Source organism: Hemibagrus wyckioides, linkage group LG29 (genome assembly GCF_019097595.1).
Source record: "Hemibagrus wyckioides isolate EC202008001 linkage group LG29, SWU_Hwy_1.0, whole genome shotgun sequence".
NCBI classification, from domain to species: domain Eukaryota; kingdom Metazoa; phylum Chordata; class Actinopteri; order Siluriformes; family Bagridae; genus Hemibagrus; species Hemibagrus wyckioides.
The window spans coordinates 10,140,752-10,161,729 of record NC_080738.1 but is presented as its reverse complement, the minus strand read 5'-3'; the positions used below and the strand labels follow the sequence as shown (position 1 = coordinate 10,161,729).

Genomic DNA, 20,978 nt, shown 5'->3' with positions numbered 1-20,978 from the left:
CACCAGCGATTGCGTAATCACACCCTCCTCCTCCCCTCACAGTTATGCAAGCTCTCTTTCAGCATCTCTCAGTGAGGCTGTAGATGACTCGAGTACATGCGAGTGTATGCATGCATGCGTACGTGTGTGTGTGTGTTAGTCCACCATATGTGGATGTGTGTGTGTCAGGGAGAAAGGAGAATGCTGAGAGTACAGTGTGAATATGTGTAAGTCTATCTGTGATATACATGTGATCTGGTGCGGTATTGTACATGATGAGAAAATGATCTTGGCATTGTGCAAGTTAGTGTGTGTGTGTGTGTGTCTGTGTGTGTGTGAGAGAGAGAGCATGCATTATTCGATGTGTGAGATATGGGGAGAGGTTGCTCCAGATTTTCATTTCGTCTTTCCTTCCTTTCTGCTCTCCTGCAGATGCTAGAAAGCCAAGTGGAGGTGAGGCAGAAGGAGGTGGAGGAGCTCCGCACACAGGCCCAAGCACTCAGCCAGGAGGGCAAGGGCTCAGACGAGGTGGACGGCCGGCGCTGCAGCGTGGAGAAAAAGTTCCACCAGCTGCAGGAGCCACTGAAGAAACGCCGGAGCAACTTGATGGCCTCGCGCGAGATCCACCAGTTCAACCGTGATGTGGAGGACGAGATTGTGAGTCGAACTGCGCCGCTAATTGTTAAGGAAATGTCTCGGCTAATGCTCGATTTGGGATGAGCCCTAAATAGTACTAAACCCAGACCTTTTAGTAAATAATACTAAACCCAGAACCTTTAGTAATTAATACTAAATCCAAACCTTTTAGTAATTAATACTAAACCCAAACCTTTTAGTAAATAATACTAAACCCAGAACTTTTAGTAAATAATACTAAACCCAGAACTTTTAGTGAACAGTACTAAACCCAGAACCTTTAGTAATTAATACTAAACCCAAACCTTTTAGTAAATAACACTAAACCCAAACCTTTTAGTAAATGATACTAAACCCAGAACTTTTAGTGAACAGTACTAAACCCCGACCTTTTAGTAAATAATACTAAACCCAGAACTTTTAGTAATTAATACTAAACCCAAACCTTTTAGTAAATAATACTAAACCCAGAACTTTTAGTAAATAATACTAAACCCAGAACTTTTAGTGAATAACACTAAACCCAAACCTTTTAGTAAATGATACTAAACCCAAACCTGTTCGTAAATAATACTAAACCCAAACCAGATGTTGTTCAGTAGCAGATAGAATCAGTTTGAGGATCTGAAATTGAAAGAGGTGTAAAATTATAAGCACTCACTACGATCCATATCTAAGAATAAATTATTGTAGGGGGAGGGGGTTTACAGTGGCTTAGGGATTAGTATATTTGCCTTACAGGGGTTTGAGTTCCTCCTCCACCCTGTGTACATGGAGTTCTGTGTTCTCTGTGCGCTTCAGGGGTTTCCTCTGGTTTCTTCCCCCAGTCCAAAGGCTGATCTCTAAATTGTCTGCATTGTTTAAGTGTGTGAGAGTGTGCTCTCTGCTATAGACTGGCACCCTGTCCAAAGTGTCTCCCTCCTCGTGCCCCGAGTCTCCTGGGATAGACTTCAGACTCAGGATTAGGATTAATCTGTAGGATTATCGCTATAGAAAATAATTGAATGCAACAACACGTTTCTTTGTCACGTCTGCATCCATTACACTGCCCCCTATCTGATGTGTTTATCTTGAATAACCGTATATTAGTGGACATGAGATGTGATATTTGAAATGAACTGATAAATACTACAACACAATTGTTTTTGTCACAATATTGTTTGTTCTTGTTGGCGTCTGGTTGAGGCTAGAGGTGTGTATTAGGATTGAAGTTCTGCTATATGCTAAAAAAAAGTTTAAGTTGCATGAGTGGCCTTGTAAAACAAACGAAGCCCACGATCGCTGATTTATCTTCAGTAAACGCTTGATCACCTGCTTTAGCTCGTTTTTATTTTGGAAATATAATCTATAAGTATATATGAAAGAACTCCATTAAAAAAATCACATGCAGGTACAAACAAATGTATTAACATCTCAAGCTCAAGAGATTGAGGAGCCTGAATATTCCCATGGAGCATAGTGGTAGGGCTCATGAGATTCGGAGTAAGTTTACACCCCAAGAAGTATAAATCAGCCTTGAATATATCGGCTGATGATCGAAGAGTAATTCAAAACGATCATTCAGAAATTCATTAAAAATGTATGAAACGTTGTTAGGGCTGCATAAGAAGGATGATTTCATGTGTGTTATAAATATTTATTTGTTTTTAAGCTCTGGGTTGAAGAGAGAATGCCGATGGCCACATCTACAGAACATGGCAATAATTTACAAACTGTTCAGCTGCTCATTAAGAAGAATCAGGTGAGTGTTAAATTACTGAAATATCAAAACAAAAATCTCAGGTCTTATAGCCTTTTAAAGAAATCTTTAAGTTATTTAAAATCTCAGCGACTAACCCCATAAGTATCTACACTACATGTTCTATATTAGCAGCATCAGTGTAGGTTATTTTGTTTAGTACCTCCGCCTGTATTCCCATCGCCTCAATAGACTCTTCAGAAGGAGATCCAGGGTCACCAGCCACGTTATGATGACATTTTTGAAAGAAGCACGCATATCCTGAAGGACAACAGTCCTGTCAGTGCAACAATCCGCCAGCGGTTAGATGAGCTGAAGCGGCTGTGGAGCTTGATCCAGGAGGAAGTGGAGAAGCGCCACAGACGCCTGGAGGAAGCACACAAAGCCCAGCAATACTACTTCGATGCAGCGGAGGCTGAGGCCTGGATGAGCGAGCAGGAGCTGTACATGATGTCAGAAGAAAAGGCAAAGGTGAGGAAGATGGTTATTAGTGTTTCTGAAGCAATGCTGCTTGCAGTCCCTTGTCAAAAATATATGATTCCTGTAGTCAAATAGGACAAGGCATAAGGACCATTTAAATGGAATCTATTTGGGTTCCTAATTCATGCAGAAGAGTGCTTAGTCCCAAAGCAGCCGCTATAATTTCTAATAACTTTCCTATAACAAGACATTATGTCTAATAAAGTAGAATTTTAATAAGACTCAACAACAGACATTCAGATACTAGGGTATTAGATGCTCAGGATAAATATTTGCAGACCCTCTTGAACAGTACAATATATTTAGGAGGAAGACTTGGTCTTGGTCTTTGGGACACTCCTTCAAAGCGTCCATTCTGTGATTTACTGGAAGTGTTTTGACTTATTGAAAATAGGGAAGGAGAGAGAAAATGCTGACAAACAAAATCACAGAGTAGTACTTGTAAAGGATCGTATTAGTATTGGTTGATTATTTTGTTTACTTCAAGTTATCAGTGCATCAGATCTACAATGAAAATGTACCTCACTAGCAACTGCTGAAGGTTCAAAATGTAAATCTGTTCTTGGGTCAGTACAAAATAAGAGGACAAATAGACAGAGGCTAGATGAAGTCAATTAAAAATTAGACTAGTATTTCCAGTGGATTGCTAGGTAGTTATCTTAGCTGACAGTAACACTAACATCATTTGTGGAGTTTGTTTACAAGCTAGCTAATGATAGCCAAAGCATTGGCTAATATAGACTAATTATTAGTCTCTGTATTATATACAAACACTAATGTGACACTAAGTTTTATAGCAAGCTAGCTAACATTTAGCTGTTATAATATGTAACAACAGTATGGAATATTGCTAGATAGATAGAAACATAGGCTAATTAGCCAGGTAATATTTTGCAGTGCATGATATTAGACAAATCCTGGCTCGCATTTCATCTAATTACACCTTGTTTGCCACGGTCTCTCTCTTTCTTTCTGTCTTTATTTCCTGCTCTTTCCACCGCTCTGAGCAGGATGAGCAGAGCTCTGTGGCCATGCTGAAGAAACACCAGATCCTGGAGCAGGCGGTGGAGGACTATGCTGAGACTGTGCACCAACTCTCGAAAACCAGCAGGGCTTTAGTGGCTGCTGGACACCCAGAAAGGTGAGGGTTTGGTTGTGGAGTCTTATGTACTGTAGGGTGCAGAGGGATAGCAGGATGATTTACAGGAAAAAAGACTCATGTCAGATCTTGTTAGTGACTGAACCTCATTTTGTTGAGTTTTCGGTATATTGTGCCTTAGAGACGTTGTCGCTTTTACACTGAATCATTTGTCCTAGATGTGTTTTAGGAGTGAACCAGTTACGCGTTATTATTATTATGATAATGAGAAACTTGATCGTTGTATTATTCATTAGTGAGAGAATCAGCATGCGTCAATCTCAAGTGGACAAGCTGTATGCCGGTCTGAAGGACCTGTCTGAAGAAAGACGTGGGAAGCTGGACGAGAGATCCTGCCTGTTCCAGCTGAACCGTGAGGTGGATGATTTGGAGCAGTGGATCGCAGAGAGAGAGGTGGTGGCAGGATCTCACGAACTCGGACAGGACTACGAACATGTCACTGTAAGACCTCTGACCTATATCCTGGCACATAGCTTTGTGTTTTCTATCATTTGGGTTTGCACTTGCATCCAGATTAGTAAAGTATTGTAGGTTTGGAATGACATTATCAGGTTCACACTAAGAATACAGCACAGACTTTCTAAAATGTTGGTTAAAGGTGCTTTGGATTTAAGTTGGATTGGATTTTGTGAATGATTTATTTCTCCTTGAGGTAAATTTTCTAAGGTAATGCCAATATGCACATGACAGCCATGTAGCAAGACCAAAGCCTGCACAGAACTCGTACTATCTGATTTTTTTTACCACATCCTACATTGCTGGACACTGCTAGAAGATGTGTTTTTAGCTGCTGGAATAATGTTTTAACAGATGCTGGAATTAAGAGGTCATAAAAAAACACATAGGAAGCAAACACTTTGTTTAGATTCTGTCATTTTAAGCTCCACTGTATTATCCTTGTTGTTGAATTATTTTTATAATATACAGATGCTACAGGAGCGTTTCCGAGAGTTTGCCCGTGACACAGGAAACATCGGGCAGGAGCGCGCTGACGCAGTTAACAAGATGGCCGACGAACTGATCAACTCGGGCCACGCCGACGCCGCCACCATCGCCGAGTGGAAGGACGGACTCAACGAGGCTTGGGCCGACCTGCTGGAGTTAATCGACACTCGTACGCAGATCCTGGCTGCATCTTATGAGCTGCACAAGTTCTACCACGATGCCAAGGAGGTGCTGGGACGCATCCTAGACAAACACAAGAAGCTCCCAGAAGAGTTGGGCAGAGACCAGAACACCGTGGAGGCACTGCAGAGAATGCACACCACCTTCGAACATGACATACAGGCTCTGGGAACACAGGTGGGGATCCCTGAATGTGAGATTCTTTCACTATTTCTAACTCTGGCAGGTTTAAAATATTTTAACGTGTTTTGCTGTCTGTGCCCCAGGTTAAGCAGCTGCAGGAGGATGCGGCACGTTTGCAGTCAGCCTATGCAGGAGATAAGGCTGAGGATATCCAGAGGCGTGAGGCGGAGGTCCTGGAGGCCTGGCGTTCTCTGCTGGAAGCATGCGACGCTCGCCGTGTGCGTCTCATCGACACCAACGACAAGTTCCGCTTCTTTAGCATGGTGCGTGATCTCATGCTTTGGATGGAGGATGTCATCCGGCTCATTGATGCCCAGGAGAAACCCAGGTACACTACAGGATTTATGCAGTGAGCTGCTCATAATTATTTTTTTCCTTCAACATACAGCACCTTTAGAGCAGTTAGAAGTTGTTTCTAGGACCTGAATCTTAAATAACTGTATGGTTGGTGTTGAGTCTGCAGTATTCCTGAGCAAATAATTAATTAAAAAAATCAAGGAAGTGAATTATTAGGATGCTGAAAATTATATAATAGAAACTACTACACAAGGGCTTTTCACATTTGATATATTTAACTCTGGGTTACTATAAAAACCAAATAATCTAGTCCAACAGTTAAAACTGCTCATACTTTAATCTGTTAATCCTAGATATTTATAATCTAACATTTCACACTGTACATTCCCAAACTTGTGCCTTCAAAAAACCTGAGTGGATTAAATACAGTGTTTAAATGATGGCTTGTCTCACACTTTCACATCAGAGAGGAAAATTAATACTTTCTAAGTCAAGGTTCAGAGTGACGACAACCCAGGGTTTAGTGCAATGTGAAAAGCGCTATATGTTTATTTATTTATTGCTATTATCATGTAATGGATTTTGATGGAATGCAAGTAACAGTAAAGACCATCAGGATGGACTGCAGGTCAGACCTTCCAGGATTTGTTTATTTTTTGTGTGATTGTCCAAGAAATTGCGCCCAAAAATGCTTGATTTTGATGCAACTCGTGGCATTTGTTGTGCTTTTGCTTGAATTGGTGCAAATGTTAGCATAGGATTCTACTTATAAACACCTACCAGTGAAATCACGTATGTAATGACTTTCTGTGATTGCTGTACTTGTGTGGAACTCTGCAAAATCATACAAATTATTTTGTGTTCTGCAATCACATAAAATCCTGGAGGGACTGACGAGAAGAATTTGGTCAGGTTGAAAAGATGCAGGCGGAAGAGTAATGTGGTTTGAAGCTAGAAGGAAATGAACAAGAGGCAAAGCAAAGCGATAAGATTTTAGCACCATTATCCGCCAGTGTCTGGATCCTCTCCTAATGCTTATCAGATGTTTGGGTTCAAGATGCAGAAGCAAAGATGTCCTTTTGGTTTATTTAGGGACGTTTCATCCGTGGAGCTTTTAATGAACAATCACCAAGGCATCAAGGCTGAGATCGATGCTCGCAATGACAGCTTCACTTCCTGCGTGGAGCTGGGCAAAAGCCTGCTTTCTCGAAAACACTACGCTTCTGAAGAGGTGAGAATAACGTGTATGCTTCTGTATCTTTACTCACTACTGTTTCTGACATAAGCTAGTGCAGTGGATTTATGTTAAGTCTATAATGAATGCCGAAATTACACTAATACTTTAAAGGCTCCTCATTACACAATTCCACTTAATACTATATACAGTTTTAGAAAGGAAATGCTTTATAGTCACACTGTCCAGTGTCACTCAGATAAGGATGGGTTCCCTTTTAAGGTTTCTTCCTCATATCGTCTCAGGGAGTTTTTCCTCATCATCATCGCCTCTAGCTTGCTCATTAGGAATAAATCTAAATTAAAATTTTAAACTTTGTCATTTTTACTCTGAATTTTTATATAATTATATTAAAAAAATTATAAGCAATCCCGCTTTTCTGTTTTTAAAAGCACTATACAAATAAAATCTATTTGAATTGAATAGAATTGAATTGAATTGAAGGTTCCAGCATCCAGAGTTTGTGAAGGAAGGCTGAATGTTGAGTGTATGAATTTTTCATCCAAAGACTTTCACTACATTTAAAAGAAAATGCAAAATTCTTAAAAGTTTTATTTTACCACATTGTTTGTATGTAAAAGTAATTTTGCTCAGTGATTCTGATTGAATCCTTTTTTCTCCCTTTTTGTAATGACATTTTAAGACATTACTAAATTTTAAGCATTCAGGATGTATAGTTCCTGTCTCCGTTATTTGAAATGACATGAAAATGATGATTAATAGCATTTTATTTATAAGCACACTTCAGGTACACACAGTACTGACACATGTGCCCACTGTTTTTAATCATCAGTCATTTCTCTAGCATGGCATTTCTTCTGTCTGCTCAGATCAAAGAAAAGTTGCTCCAGCTGACGGACAAGAGAAAAGAGATGATCGACAAGTGGGAGGACAGATGGGAATGGCTGCGGCTGGGTGAGTCTAGTTAGATCTGATGTAACAGAATACACTCATGCTGTGGTATGTGGTGGTAGTCTGGTTGTTTGACCGGATGTGATTTGGCGTCAGTTCTGGAGATGCACCAGTTCTCGCGGGATGCTGGCGTGGCTGAGGCGTGGCTGCTGGGCCAGGAGCCTTACCTGTCCAGTCGAGAGGTGGGTCAGAGTGTGGACGAGGTGGAGAAGCTCATCAAGAGGCACGAGGCTTTCGAGAAGTCGGCTGCTACTTGGGAGGAACGCTTTGCTGCTCTGGAGAGACTTACCACGGTGAGAGGGAGCGGAAATGTTCAGTCACTGTGATGAAGAAAACTATAGGCATTGAAAATAGGGGTTTTCCGGGATATTAATATGACGTTTGACGTGTGTGTGTCTTTCTTTGTGTCTGTCTGTTTGCATGTCTGTCTGTGTCTGTGTCTGTCTGTCTGTGTCTGTCTATGTCTGTGTCTGTCTGTGTCTGTCTGTCTGTCTTTCTCTCTGTGCCTGTCTGTGTGTCTGTCTGTCTGTCTCTCTATGTCTGTCTGTGTGTGTGTGTCTGTCTGTCTGTCTGTGTCTGTCTGTCTAGATGGAATTACTGGAAGTGAGAAGACAGCAAGAGGAAGAGGAAAGGAAGAGACAGGCTCAAGCTGCAGAAGCTCCACCTACTGAGACGGCTTCGACACAGCAGAGGTGATTTTAATTTGATGTAGTAGGTGTAGGTTATGCCCTAATTAAGGAATTTGAAACTTTTAGAAAAAAGTGTTTGATCCCGCAATGTTGGAGCTTATTTTTAATGTTCATACAGTATATGATATTACTATAATCTCAACATCATTTTTTTATCCAAGCTTCTAACTACCTTCAAACACAGATGTATTTTATTAGTGATTACAAAATTCATAATTAAATTATTAATTTACTTTAACTACAAGTATATATGCAGATTGTCAGTTTTAATAGAATGTGTGTGTGTGTGTGTGTGTGTGTGTGTGTTTCTAGAGAGAGCGAGCAGGTATCTCAGAATGGACCGCCACCAGAGCAGGACTCTCCCCGGGTTAGTTACCGTTCCCAAGCCTACCAAAGCTACTCGAGTTTTCACAGTCGCCGAGGCACCACAGGACTGTGAACTCACCTTCTATGGAAGAGCAGGAAATATGTCCAGTCCACGTTGCTTAATATCCCACTCATTCCCAGTTTCTCACCGTTTTTTTTTTCTGCTGCTTTGTCTGCTTTTTAGCAGGTAGAAGGCTTTTAGATAGGTAGCTTTGTTGCAGATGGGTCCCTGTAGCCTGTATAACCTCCTCCTAGCAGTGTATATGATTCCATTATCTTTGTCTGTCACATAAACTCTTTATAAGATGGACGACATGACGCTGATTCTCTTTGTGCTGCTGTGAAGCCTAGGACATGGGTGTCTAATCTTATCCAGATAGAACCGGAGATTGGACTCACCTGAGCTAAGGGAGGTCAGCATCGTGCTGGCCCTGGAGACGGAGCCTGTGCAGTAGATATAGGAGCTGAAGTGATATGTTCTCTCATTTTTGTTACGAACACACCATTTTGGCTATCGACACACGATCTGTTCATACTGAGAGATCTCACAGTGATTGAATATAACGTCACTCTTAAGCACTTTCCACACAGCAGGAAACAAAATCGCTCTTCAGTTTGTAAGCTTCGTCCTACCTACCATCAGTCAGAATTCTCCCTCTGACAGCTTTTCATACAGCAAATAAGCTCACAAAAGTGTCCAGCAGAAAAATGTTGTAAATATTGAAGGAGCACATGTTGTCCATCTTATAAATGGTTCATGGATTATCTATATATTGGTCTCTGGTGTATGATGTACTGTAGAAGAGCAGTAATATTGCTGCTTTTAAATGCTTGAGAGCCGCAACGGCTGTTTTGTAACTCACCTGGCTAGGTACCCTAGCACTAAGTTATTGAGTTAAGTTGCCACATGTCGATAAGGCATAAGGCTGAACATGTATGGATTGACAGAAGCATAGGCAATGACACGTTAATAAGGTTTCTCTTGTTTGCTATCACTAGGAGAGATTTCAGCATCCGAAATTCCGGAAAAATGTTTCATGATTTCATCCCAAGATATTCCAGCAAATATTTCAAGAATGTCAGTATAGATGTAGAATGATGTAGAGCTTTGCAGAATCTAGAAAATGGTAGAAGTCTTTTAAATCATGACAGTTCCTTTTATCATCATGCGCCGACTGTTAATGAAATGTTCATTTTTTTATGCAACCTTTAGTAGAAACTTAGGGTATCAGCCTTTCTTTCAGTTGAATATTTAAGGATTTTAATGATAAACTATATGAAGTCTTAGTCCTCCCCTGAATTCCCACCTCAGGATGTATCATGCGTCCCGTTCGCTTTACTGTCTGTCGTTAATTTAGCTTCGTTTAACAACAGAACTATCTACAGCTTGAAATTGAATTAAGACAAATGTACAATACTATACAGTAGGAACACAAAATTACACATAAGGCACGAAAGTGAAATTTCTTTCTTTCTAAATACGGGATATTTTTCCGTCCTCCCAGAGTACCAGCAACAAGGCCATTCTGATTATTTAACTCTTTGGGAGTCATCTGTAAATAAATCCTTTGCTAGAGAAAATGTACAGCTTGTAATCACTTGCCTTTGTGATATAACTGACAGATGTGTCAGAACATCCAGACACCACCAAGCCAAGCTGTGGTGAAAAATTCCCAGGTTTCACTACAGGGGTTTGCACTGGTTCCATGCCGACTACGGTCTCCTTTTCACTGCAACTTAGGAAACCCCATGCTCTTCCCACTCCAGAAAGATGAACGGGAAGTGGAGATATCCGTTTCTGTTCCTGCTGCAAAAGTGTAGCAAAGGAGCTTCCTAGTGAGCTCAGTCATCACCAGATCATGTCTGTGGTAAGGGTACAGAACATCTAGATTAAGTTTGAGCACTAGAATTAGCATTATCTAAATCTGTGTTAGAGTGCTTTACATGAATCCACAGTCTCAACTTCTTGAGGAAAGAGTGAGGTAGCCGGGTCTTTATATAGTGTGATCAGCGTGAGGTTACAGTACCAAAGAGGCAAATTTTCTGTTGGTACTCAGCAAGGATAACCAAGAACTAGTACTTCAAGATCTCGGATTTAAGCTGGAAATCATCAGTAATTATCGCTGCTGTATCATATTTATTTTAGCTTTAATCCATTTCTATCACCACCTAAACCCAAGCCTTCATGATTGTTCAGGCATTCAGATGACCACTTTTTTTTTTTTGTATTCACAAACAGAAGCTGTTTTGTTTTTGTTTTAAATCAGCATCTACACTGTATGTACATGTAAATATCTACATGTATATTGAACATTTGTTTTCCCAGCAGTTTCAGATCATTTCTTTCAAAAAGATTTAGACAGGAAACCAGGGTCCCAGAGTAAGGCGTAAATTTGTCCCTTACCATAAAGTTTTGGGTCGATTTAGATTTTTTGTTTCATTGTTTTTAAACTAACTCTTAAAAACCATCATCTTTGTCCAACTAATATTTGTTCCTAAAAACCATCTTTTCTTGTCCTAGTGACTAACCCTACCCCACCCCACCCCTCCATATAAACCCGTCCATGTTTGCTTCACCCAGATTTTTGTTGCTCATGTGGTTTTTATGTTACGTGCATGTCATTGTTACCATGTTGATTATTTTATGTTTATTCTGTTTATTAATGTTGGTGGTTAACATTGTAATCCAGTGTCATTCTTGGGATTGCTTTATGGGTTGTCATTCATTTTCCTATTAATACATCTTTCATATTCATTTTCTTGGTTATCATCCTCTCTCTCTATTTTCTTTTTTTAATATATATGTCTTTATTATTTAATACATCTTTTGTGTCTGTATCTAAATTTTAGTATACATGTAGATATTCAGTGCAATTTTAATTTCTTTAGCCAGCATTAAATGCTAGTTAACACAGTTACTGCAACAGATTTCAACAGACATTTGACTTATTTTATGTCTTAATAGGATTTAAGAAAAGATTCACTGTATATTGACGTCTTTTGTGGTTACTTCAATACCACTTCCACCACCTTATACACCATACAGCCTTCAGAGTTCATTCACTTGCGAATATTTAGCACAATTTAGGAAGTGTGTGTCGTGTTGAAGTGCCCGGAAATGGTGCCTAGGATTGATCCAGCCTCCGAAAAGGCTCCGTATTAAAGCAGTTGGGATTGGTCCTGTCCAGAGGAGCTCAGAACGGGGTAATAAACTGAAAGCTTTGAGTGGGTGTGATTGCCGTGATCTCTTTCACTTCCTCTGCCAATGATATGAACGATTACTGATGTACTCAAGCAATTTCAGAGATTGTTTGCGTTTTTATTTTTTTTATTCTGCTGGCTGTTTTCTCCTGCTGACCGATTGCCAGTCGAGTGGCCACATGGCGTGCCGTTTCTAATGCAATCTAATTACGCATGTCGCTCTCTTCTGTTTTTCTGGCTTTGATCAAGTCTAATCAAAAGCATCTGGGCTGTTTCTGCTACACTCTGGAGCTCACCTGGTTTGAGAAGCAGAGAATAAATAGCAAAGCCGGTCTCTGTTATCATCGGACAAAACAGAACGGATAAATTGATTTAAAGAAAGAAAGAAATTGAATCCGACTTTAATTGTCTTTGTGTGCTATTTATTGTTAAATTCAGATTTAACAATCGGAGGCTGCTGTAGCAGCATTAGTTTACACTCAGTTGCATTTACAGTAGATGTGTTTACTTTCTATTACATTTATACATTAATAGTGCACTTTGCAGGTCGGCAGTTACTGACTGTGCTGATATACAGTTTATCAGTCCCCTTTATTCTATCCGTGACTGGAAAGTGACCACTATTAGACCAGATTTGTTTAAGGAAGTGGAACTGACAACTGAGTGTAGATTCACAGTTACTACGCTGATGTTTCTACACAGCCTCAGACTCTGATGCACACTGCTTTGCTCAATAGACTGTGTGTAAGCATGGTGTGAGATGTTTCTGACTGAAGAGCACAGTGTCTAACTTTCTCTCTATACACTAGGAGGACACAGGAGGAAGCGACGTAGTTAACGGCGTGGCCGAGTCCAGTCCAGGCTCCTCTCCGACAGGAAGCCGCAAGGGGAAAGTGGGTCAAGCTGCTACACTACCAACCAAGTCCCAGGACACGGCTGCGGCACAGATTGAGGGCTTCCTGAACCGCAAACATGAGTGGGAGGGCCACAACAAGAAAGCATCCAATAGGTGTGAACTACAATACATGTGCTAAGCGCTATTAGCAGATTGCAATGCACTAGCAGTAGCATTCCATGTTGTCTCAGGCCTGGGGTTTCATGGATGAGCTTAGGCTGCCTAAGTGTTGAGTGAGGATGAGCGTAGTGCAGTGCGCCAAACAACAACTCCATAAATGCTGACAATCATTTAAAAATGGACAATTCATCATGAACAAATGTATTTTGTAGCAGTAATGCAAAAACATCATGCAGATACAGGTTAAGAGCATATTAGAATATGGAAAAGTCTGATCTCTGTGACTTTATCTGTTGGTGCTAGTTGTTGGTACCCAAAACTGTTGATCTACTGAAATTTTCACACACAACCATCTCTAGAGAAGGATGCAATAAAACAAAAAACATCCAGTGATCCAGATGGTCTGCAGGCTGAAACACCTTGTTGGAAGCAGCTTGAAGGAGAATAACCAGACAGGTTTGAGCTGACAGGAAGTCTAGTTATTCACTCGTCAAAACTGTGGTGAGCAGAAAAGCATCAAAACATCAAACCTGATGGTGGATTGGCTACAACAGCAGAAGAGCACATTAGTTTGCACTCCTATCGCCCAAGAAGAGAAATCTGAGGCTAGCAGGAGCACAGACTCACCCAAACTGGTGATTTATAAATCACTACAAATTTCCCCCTAGTCTTCGGCAGTCCAGTTTGAGTGTGTCTGTGGTCAAGATGGCCTCAGAGTTCTGTTCGTGGCTCACTTGAAACCATTTTTTAACTGTGTAGTACATGGTGACTTCTAATGTTAATATATTTGCATGACACAAATTGTAATCTCTGTTGCAGATCTTGGCACAATGTCTACTGTGTGATAAATAACCAAGAGATGGGCTTTTACAAAGACAGCAAAAGTGCTGGTCAGGGAATCCCGTACCATGGTGAAGTTCCCATCAGTCTGAAGGAATCTACATGCGAGGTTGCCGTTGACTACAAGAAGAAGAAACACGTCTTCAAACTCAAGTGAGGCATTTTACATCTAGCTTTATATTCAACATTTCTGTGCACTTTTTGTTAAGCTTTTCTTTCTTTGTTTTCTCTTTCAGAGTTTCGAATGGAAATGAGTATCTCTTCCAAGCCAAAGATGATGTAAGTTTTTTTTTTGTTGTTGTTGTTCTAATCATAGGTGTGGAAGTGACTACATTTGTTGTCAAAGTACAAAGTTGTGTGTTATGTTGTCATCATTTACACAGTAGTATGTTTATACGACATATTTAATTTAAACTAATTACAAAATGAAATCCAGTTTAGATAACGGTCATGCCCTATACCCAGTGCTGGTCCTATACTGGTGGACTAAACCACATCCAGCAATTTGGGCAACAGTAGCTGGTCTGTTGAATCAGATCACATGGGCCAGCCTTCACTCTCCATGTGCATCAATGAGCCTTGGCCGCCCATGACCCTGTCGCCGCTTCACCACTGTTCCTTCCTTGGACCACTTTTGATAGATACTGACCACTGCAGACCGGGAACACCCCACAAGAGCTGCAGTTTTGGAGATGCTCTGCTCCAGTCGTCTAGCCATCACAATTTGGCCCTTCATCAAACTCGCTCAAATCCTTACGCTTGTCCATTTTTCCTGCTTCTAACACATCAACTTTGAGGACAAAATGTTGACTTGCTGCCTAATATATCCCCCCCCACTAACAGGTGCCATGATGAGGAGATCATCAGTGTTATTCACTTCACCTGTCAGTGGTCATAATGTAATGGGTTCTTGGGAGCTATGTTAAGCGTGGTACCATGATAGGTTGCTACCATCAACCTATCTAAGTCCATTCGTGAAATTTCCTCAAACTAAATATTCCACAGTCACCTGTTAGTGGTATTATAATGAAATGGAAGCAATTGGGAACAACAGCAACTCAGCCACGAAGTGGTAGGCCATGTAAAATCACAGAGCGGGGTCAGCGCATGCTGAGGTGCACAGTGCGCAGAAGTCACCAACGTTCTGCAGAGTCAATAGCTACAGAGCTCCAAACTTCATGTGGCCTACAGATTAGCTCAAGAACAGTGTGCTTCATGGAATGGGTTTTCATGGCTGAGCAGCTGCACTCAAACCTTACATCACCAAGTGCAATGCAAAGTGTCGGATGCAGTGGTGTAAAGCACGCCGCCACAGGACTCGAGAACAGTGAAGACGTATTCTCTGGAGTGACCAGTCACGCTTCTCTGTCTGGCAATCCCGATGGACAAGTCTGGGTTTGGTGGTTGCCAGGAGAACGGTACTTGCCTGACTGCATTGTGCCAAGTGTAAAGTTTGGTGGAGGGAGAATTATGGTGTGAGGTTGTTTTTCAGGGGTTGGACTCGGCCCCTTAGTTCCAGTGAAAGGTACTCTTAATGCTTCCGCATACCAAGACATTTTGGACAATTTCATGCTCCCTACTTTGTGGGAACAATTTGGTGATGACCCCTTCCTGTTCCAACATGACTGTGCACCAGTGCACAAAGCAAGGTCCATAAAGACATGGATGAGTGAGTTTGGTGTGGAGGAACTTCACAGAATCCTGACCTCAACCTGATAGAACACCTTTGTGATGAATTAGAGCGGAGACTGTGAGCCAGACCTTCTCGTCCAACATCAGTGCCTGACCTCACAAATGTGCTTCTAGAGAAATGGTCAAAATTTCCCATAAACACACTCCTAAACCTTGTGGAAAGCCTTCCCAGAAGAGTTGAAGCTGGTATAGCTGCAAAGGGTGGGACAACTCCATATTAAAAACTAAAGATTTAGAATGGGATGTCATTAAAGTTCATGTTCATGAAAAGTCAAAGGTCTCAAAACTTTTGGCAATATAGTTTATTCTTTTTATTTCTCCCAAATTGTATCTATTATTTTAGGTTGTACTTTATTATACAGTCAACTGCATTTATTTCCTTATTATGCTATTTTTGCCTTATTTTTTATTTAATTTTTAGGTTCTATTTGAAATATTTTTCATCTCGATTTCTTTTAAACACACAGTTGTATAAAGCGTTTCACTACATCATACTGTACATGATTCTGTATGAGCCAAAGTTTAATATTTTTCTGTATACAAATTGCTATAATCAACAAAGGCATGCTAGATATTTGACACTTGTTCTCTCTCCCCATCTATCTGTTCTCTCAGGAGGAGATGAACTCATGGATCCAGGTGATCTCATGCAAGACGCCCTCGGAGATCAGCAGCCATAGCACTCCAGCCTCGGGTCGCACCCAAACCCTGCCCACCTCTGTAAGCATGGGTGCCGAGTCCAGCCCAGGCAAGCGGGAGAAAGACAAAGAGAAGCGCTTCAGCCTCTTCAAGAAGAAATAGATCTTTCCCAGCAGTTTCTTTTATTTGATTTTTTTTCCTTTCATCCTTTTCCTGAAGCGGAACACCACGCAAAAAGCTCAGAGACAAAAGCCCACACTTGGTGCCTGAGACTTCTCTGAGTAGGCTCTCATTTTTTTTTTTTTGGTTAAAAAGAAAGGAGCTAGCGAATATTTTAGGGTTCTTAGGTTTGAGGTGCTTTGAGCAGTCATCTGTAAATCGTTCCTAAGTCTCAGAGACAATTTATTATAATTAATAAGCTTTCTTTCCACCTATCATCTCTTCTTTGTTTGTACTTGCTTTCGTTCAGTATATCTGCTTTTAGTGCGGTTAAGTCTCGCTAGTCTCTCTCTCTCTCTCTCTCCCCCTCCCTCTCTCTCTCTCTCTCTCTCTCTCTCGTTTTGTAAGTGCGTGACGTTTGTAGGATCTGCCCTCAGTTTTGTGAGGCGTTTACTGATGGAGGGCAGTGGTGCTTTAGACTCCGTTGAGTTGTTAACCTGCTGGTGAATTTACATTACTAATAAAAAAGCATTAGTCATTATAAGTTTCCTTAAAGGGCAGTCTCTGTATTAAAGAGCTTAGTATGAAGCAAACGTGTCTCGATGCAAACCCACAAAATAGTGGCTACTATTTGCTTTTGCTGAAATGTTTGATATGTTAATGATATGTGAATGGTCAGAATGTTGGCTACTTATGAAGGAATACTTTTATCAAGGATAAAAAACATTTTTTTAAAAGAAAAAAAAATAGTTTTTTCTTCTTGTACTTGAGTTGCAATATATTGTATGTTTAAAGATTATTTAGAGTAAAATATGAAAATAGATGTAACTCCTAAAAGGCGTCATTTGTTAAGTATAGAAATGGATTGTGTTATCTCTTTGGGGGGGGGGGGGGTGGAAGGGGAGAAATCATATGACTGGAAAAAATAAATACAGCTACTTGCTTGTTGGCTATAGCACCATGTGTTCTCATCTCGCTACTTTCTCCAGCTACCTGATAAATAGTGCGCAATCTGTCAGTGTAACTATTGTAACAATACCTTTTCAACATTATTGCACAATCAGAATATTGCCATATTGCCTCTGGGGCTTGCTGGTTCTTTATGTAAAACATGGAGCCAGACCTCATGTGGATGGATCTGCACCTGTAGCCTTTTAGCCTATCTGTTATAAATACGTGCAAAGTCATTAAAATGCTTTTGAAATGAAAACGCTTGCTTGTTCTTACTTGTTTTGCTTCCTTGTAGTTCATTATATCCAACAGCAATGAAGCATTATGTGCAGGTTGTTCAGGGAATTCTCCAGGGCCATGATGAGATCTTAATCTGTCACATTTCCATTGCGTTTAAAATTACAGCTCCTCTTTATCCAGAGTGACTTACATTTAGTCGCCAGCAAAAACATATTCTTCATGCTAGTTCACTAGACCAGGAGCTAATAAAACAATCAACCTGTGGGGATTAGTACAGCATGAAAAGATAGCACACAAGGATTATTATACTGATGAACAAAGGACTTGGAGTGGACACATCACAGGGTGGTCCAGGGTCTTCTCCGAATACCTAGTATTACTATGTACTTGCAAATGTTAACCAAATCGACAAATAATAAAACTTCTTCAGACTTGATGAAACTTGGCTTTATTGTAGTAAGATGTCTCTCAGCAACAACAAACCAAAATGACACTCAAAAGTGGCAGGCCTGGAGCGGTCAAGTGCGACAGCCTGCAAAAAATCCCTTCTATTTATCCCGGCATTACCTGGCACCCCCTACTGTTTGTTTTCCGTAAGATTCTTTTGTCTTCGGTACCTTCTTAGAATTGACATACTCTCTAGAAGAGGTAGGTCTTTAGTCTTTGTTTGAAGACAGCCAGTGACTGGACAGTTCGGACAGCATGGCGTATTTATATTTAGCAGATGCCTACATCCTGAACGACTTACATTTATCTCATTTATACAGCTGAGGAGTTTAATGTTCTTGCTCAAGAGCCCAGTAGTGGCAGTCTAGTGATCCTGGGATTTCACAGTACCTCTATGCTTTATAAGATAAGATGTATACAATCAGAACAACCTCCAAGATCTGAATTAGGATTCTGACACATCAGGTCAGTGATCAGTACATAACATGGAGGAAATCCACAGGGCTGGGTTTTATCCTGAGCTCAGATGACGGACTTTGTGGAGTTTCACCCGTTCTTCTCACGTCTCTGTGGAATTCCCCCTATGCAAGGTGGCTGAATTGCTCCTAGGTGCAAATGAGTGTGCTGTATAGATTAGTGTCCATTAGTCCAGGGTGTTTTCCCAGCACGTTCCCAGCATCCGGGATCCACTGGAGCTCTGACCAGGATAAATAACATTGCCTGATTGATCTACTGAGGCAGAGAAAATGATGAACATGTAAACACAGAATAGCTAAACATATAGTTAAGTACATTTTTAACACCAGTCTTTTAATCTAGATTTATTTTGACTGACAGATCAATGAATTATGAATCAAATCAGTTTTGGGTGGCATAAATAAAATGTGTGATCGTGATTAATAATAAATAATACTTCATTGTAATCAAGAGTGAATTCACTTTTGAATGATTAATGATTTATGATTATTAATTACTATTCGTTAATGAAACTGTATTTCATAAAATTATTTGTGTAATCAAAAGAGTTGTTGCCTCTGCATTTACATATAGGTTTCCTTTATTAACAAAAAATAATTGTCTTCTTGTGATTTAATGTCAGCGTTAGACTTCAATTCCCAAAAACACCTCGAGTCCTTAAACATGGCCGCTCCAGACTACGGCACAGAGGCTTCACGGCATAGTCATGTCGAGTAGAGAGTACGTTATTAATCCCCAAGAGGACATTTACTGTCACAACAACAAGAGCAGAACTAAGACTTAACAGTTACTTTAACAGTACAATCAACTCACAACATAACATAGATATGAAAGAAAAAGAAAACATATTTACCAAAAGTTTTGGGACACCCCTCCAAATTGTTGAATTCAGGTGTTGTTTTTCAGGGGTTGAGCTCGGCCCCTTAGTTCCAGTGAAAGGAACACCAGTGCACAAAGCAAGGTCCATAAAGACATGGATGTTTGGTGTGGAGGAACTTGACTGGCCTGCACCTCAACCTGATAGAACACCTTTGGGATGAATTAGAGCAGAGGTCTTCTCGTCCAGCATCAGTGCCTGACCTCACAAATGCACTTCTAGAAGAGTGGTAAAAGAAAATTCCCATAAACACACTCCTAAACCTTGTGGAAAGCCTTCCCCAGAAGAGTTGAAGCTGTTATAGCTGCAAAGGGTGGACCAACTCCATATTACAGTCATGTGCATGTAAAGGCAGACGTCCCAAAACTTTTGCCAATATAGTGTATGTACTGACTAGTATGATGTATTTCCATGAACAGAATTTTAAATCTCTGTTGAAGAGTCAGGGTTTGAGTTGGGGGGACTTTTTGTGTTTGTTTAGTTTTGTGGGAATCCTATCTGATTTTTACATAAGCACTAAAAATTTCAGAGAGGTGAGGAGAGGTGAAATTACACACACACACGGACTGTACTCTACTCTTTTCATTCTGCTGCATTTCTATTTCCTTATTGTATGTCCGTTGTACATTCTACATTTTAATACGTAAAAGTTTATAGTTCCTTGAAGCCCACATACTTTTATTAAAGTAGAAATCTACTTCTGTGAACACTTTATTGCTTTTAAGAATAACAGCGCAGATGAACCTTCAGCGCTCTGATCTTTATTGTGCCGCCACACACAGGTTATTGCATTAATGCGCAAAAGCAATAAAGTATTCAGAGAACTAGATTTCTACAAGAATCAACTGTGTTCAGAGAATCGATGTTCTCTGTTCAGACAGCAGACAGCCGTAAACCTTTCCGTATCAACAAGCCCCTGGAAGAATGTTCATAATCATTGTCATAAGCTTGTAATCTGTGGATCATTTAACTGCTCATGTGGTAACGTGTCAGACTATAGATTTTGTTTTTGTTTTTTCTTCAGTTGATTGCAATTTAATTAGCATTTGCTCAATTTGACCCTGAACAGAAAAGGTTTTCTCGTGTTCATTTATCGACATCAACCCATAAAAAGAAAAAATTTTCCTCATTGAGCCATGATCTGTGAGAGGTAAAGAACACCATTGCACTAAATATTGATTAAAATGCTTAGTAATGGAGTTGAGAGAATGAGATATAAACCATGTTTATTGAGCTTTCTTTTGGTTTCTTTCACTTTCGGATAATTAAACATGGCCAAACTGACCCAGGGACATCATTGCTCTTCCTGACAAACAAACATAACAGGAGGGTTAAGGCGAGTCTGGATAGTGATGAATTAATGGTTATTGTAGGAAAAAATATGAATCGCATGGAAGAGAAGGAGAGCGAAATATTCCATAGGAGCTTGTTGTCTATAATAAATGGACACTTATCTTTTTTCTTCATAAATTCATCAACAATACAATACTTTCCAACAGAACATAACTAAACAGTACAGGATCTAACCATGAATGAACAGCACTTCATTAACACATACTACATCTTATTCATTTCATTTCATTGTCTGTAACGCTTATCCCATCTATACTTGGGTCACAGGGAGCCTGTGCCTATCTCAGGC

The 20,978-nt window shown here is 40.3% G+C and overlaps 1 protein-coding gene across 2 annotated transcripts in view; it reads left to right on the top strand.

The window, feature by feature from the left end:
• LOC131349188 (spectrin beta chain, non-erythrocytic 1-like) overlaps positions 1 to 17,554 on the top strand; it is a 99,737-nt gene extending 82,183 nt beyond the window's left edge. For both annotated transcript variants that reach the window (XM_058384637.1, XM_058384636.1), the window contains 16 exons: positions 412 to 636; positions 2,267 to 2,356; positions 2,546 to 2,824; positions 3,844 to 3,974; positions 4,229 to 4,433; positions 4,920 to 5,294; positions 5,384 to 5,628; positions 6,690 to 6,828; positions 7,662 to 7,746; positions 7,840 to 8,036; positions 8,332 to 8,435; positions 8,745 to 8,799; positions 12,809 to 13,008; positions 13,834 to 14,007; positions 14,091 to 14,133; positions 16,162 to 17,554. In XM_058384637.1, the coding sequence (XP_058240620.1) occupies positions 412 to 636; positions 2,267 to 2,356; positions 2,546 to 2,824; positions 3,844 to 3,974; positions 4,229 to 4,433; positions 4,920 to 5,294; positions 5,384 to 5,628; positions 6,690 to 6,828; positions 7,662 to 7,746; positions 7,840 to 8,036; positions 8,332 to 8,435; positions 8,745 to 8,799; positions 12,809 to 13,008; positions 13,834 to 14,007; positions 14,091 to 14,133; positions 16,162 to 16,347 (2,733 nt within the window). In that variant the 3' untranslated portion in view covers positions 16,348 to 17,554. The remainder of the gene's footprint in view (positions 1 to 411; positions 637 to 2,266; positions 2,357 to 2,545; positions 2,825 to 3,843; positions 3,975 to 4,228; positions 4,434 to 4,919; positions 5,295 to 5,383; positions 5,629 to 6,689; positions 6,829 to 7,661; positions 7,747 to 7,839; positions 8,037 to 8,331; positions 8,436 to 8,744; positions 8,800 to 12,808; positions 13,009 to 13,833; positions 14,008 to 14,090; positions 14,134 to 16,161) is intronic.
• The last annotated feature ends 3,424 nt before the right edge of the window (positions 17,555 to 20,978 follow it).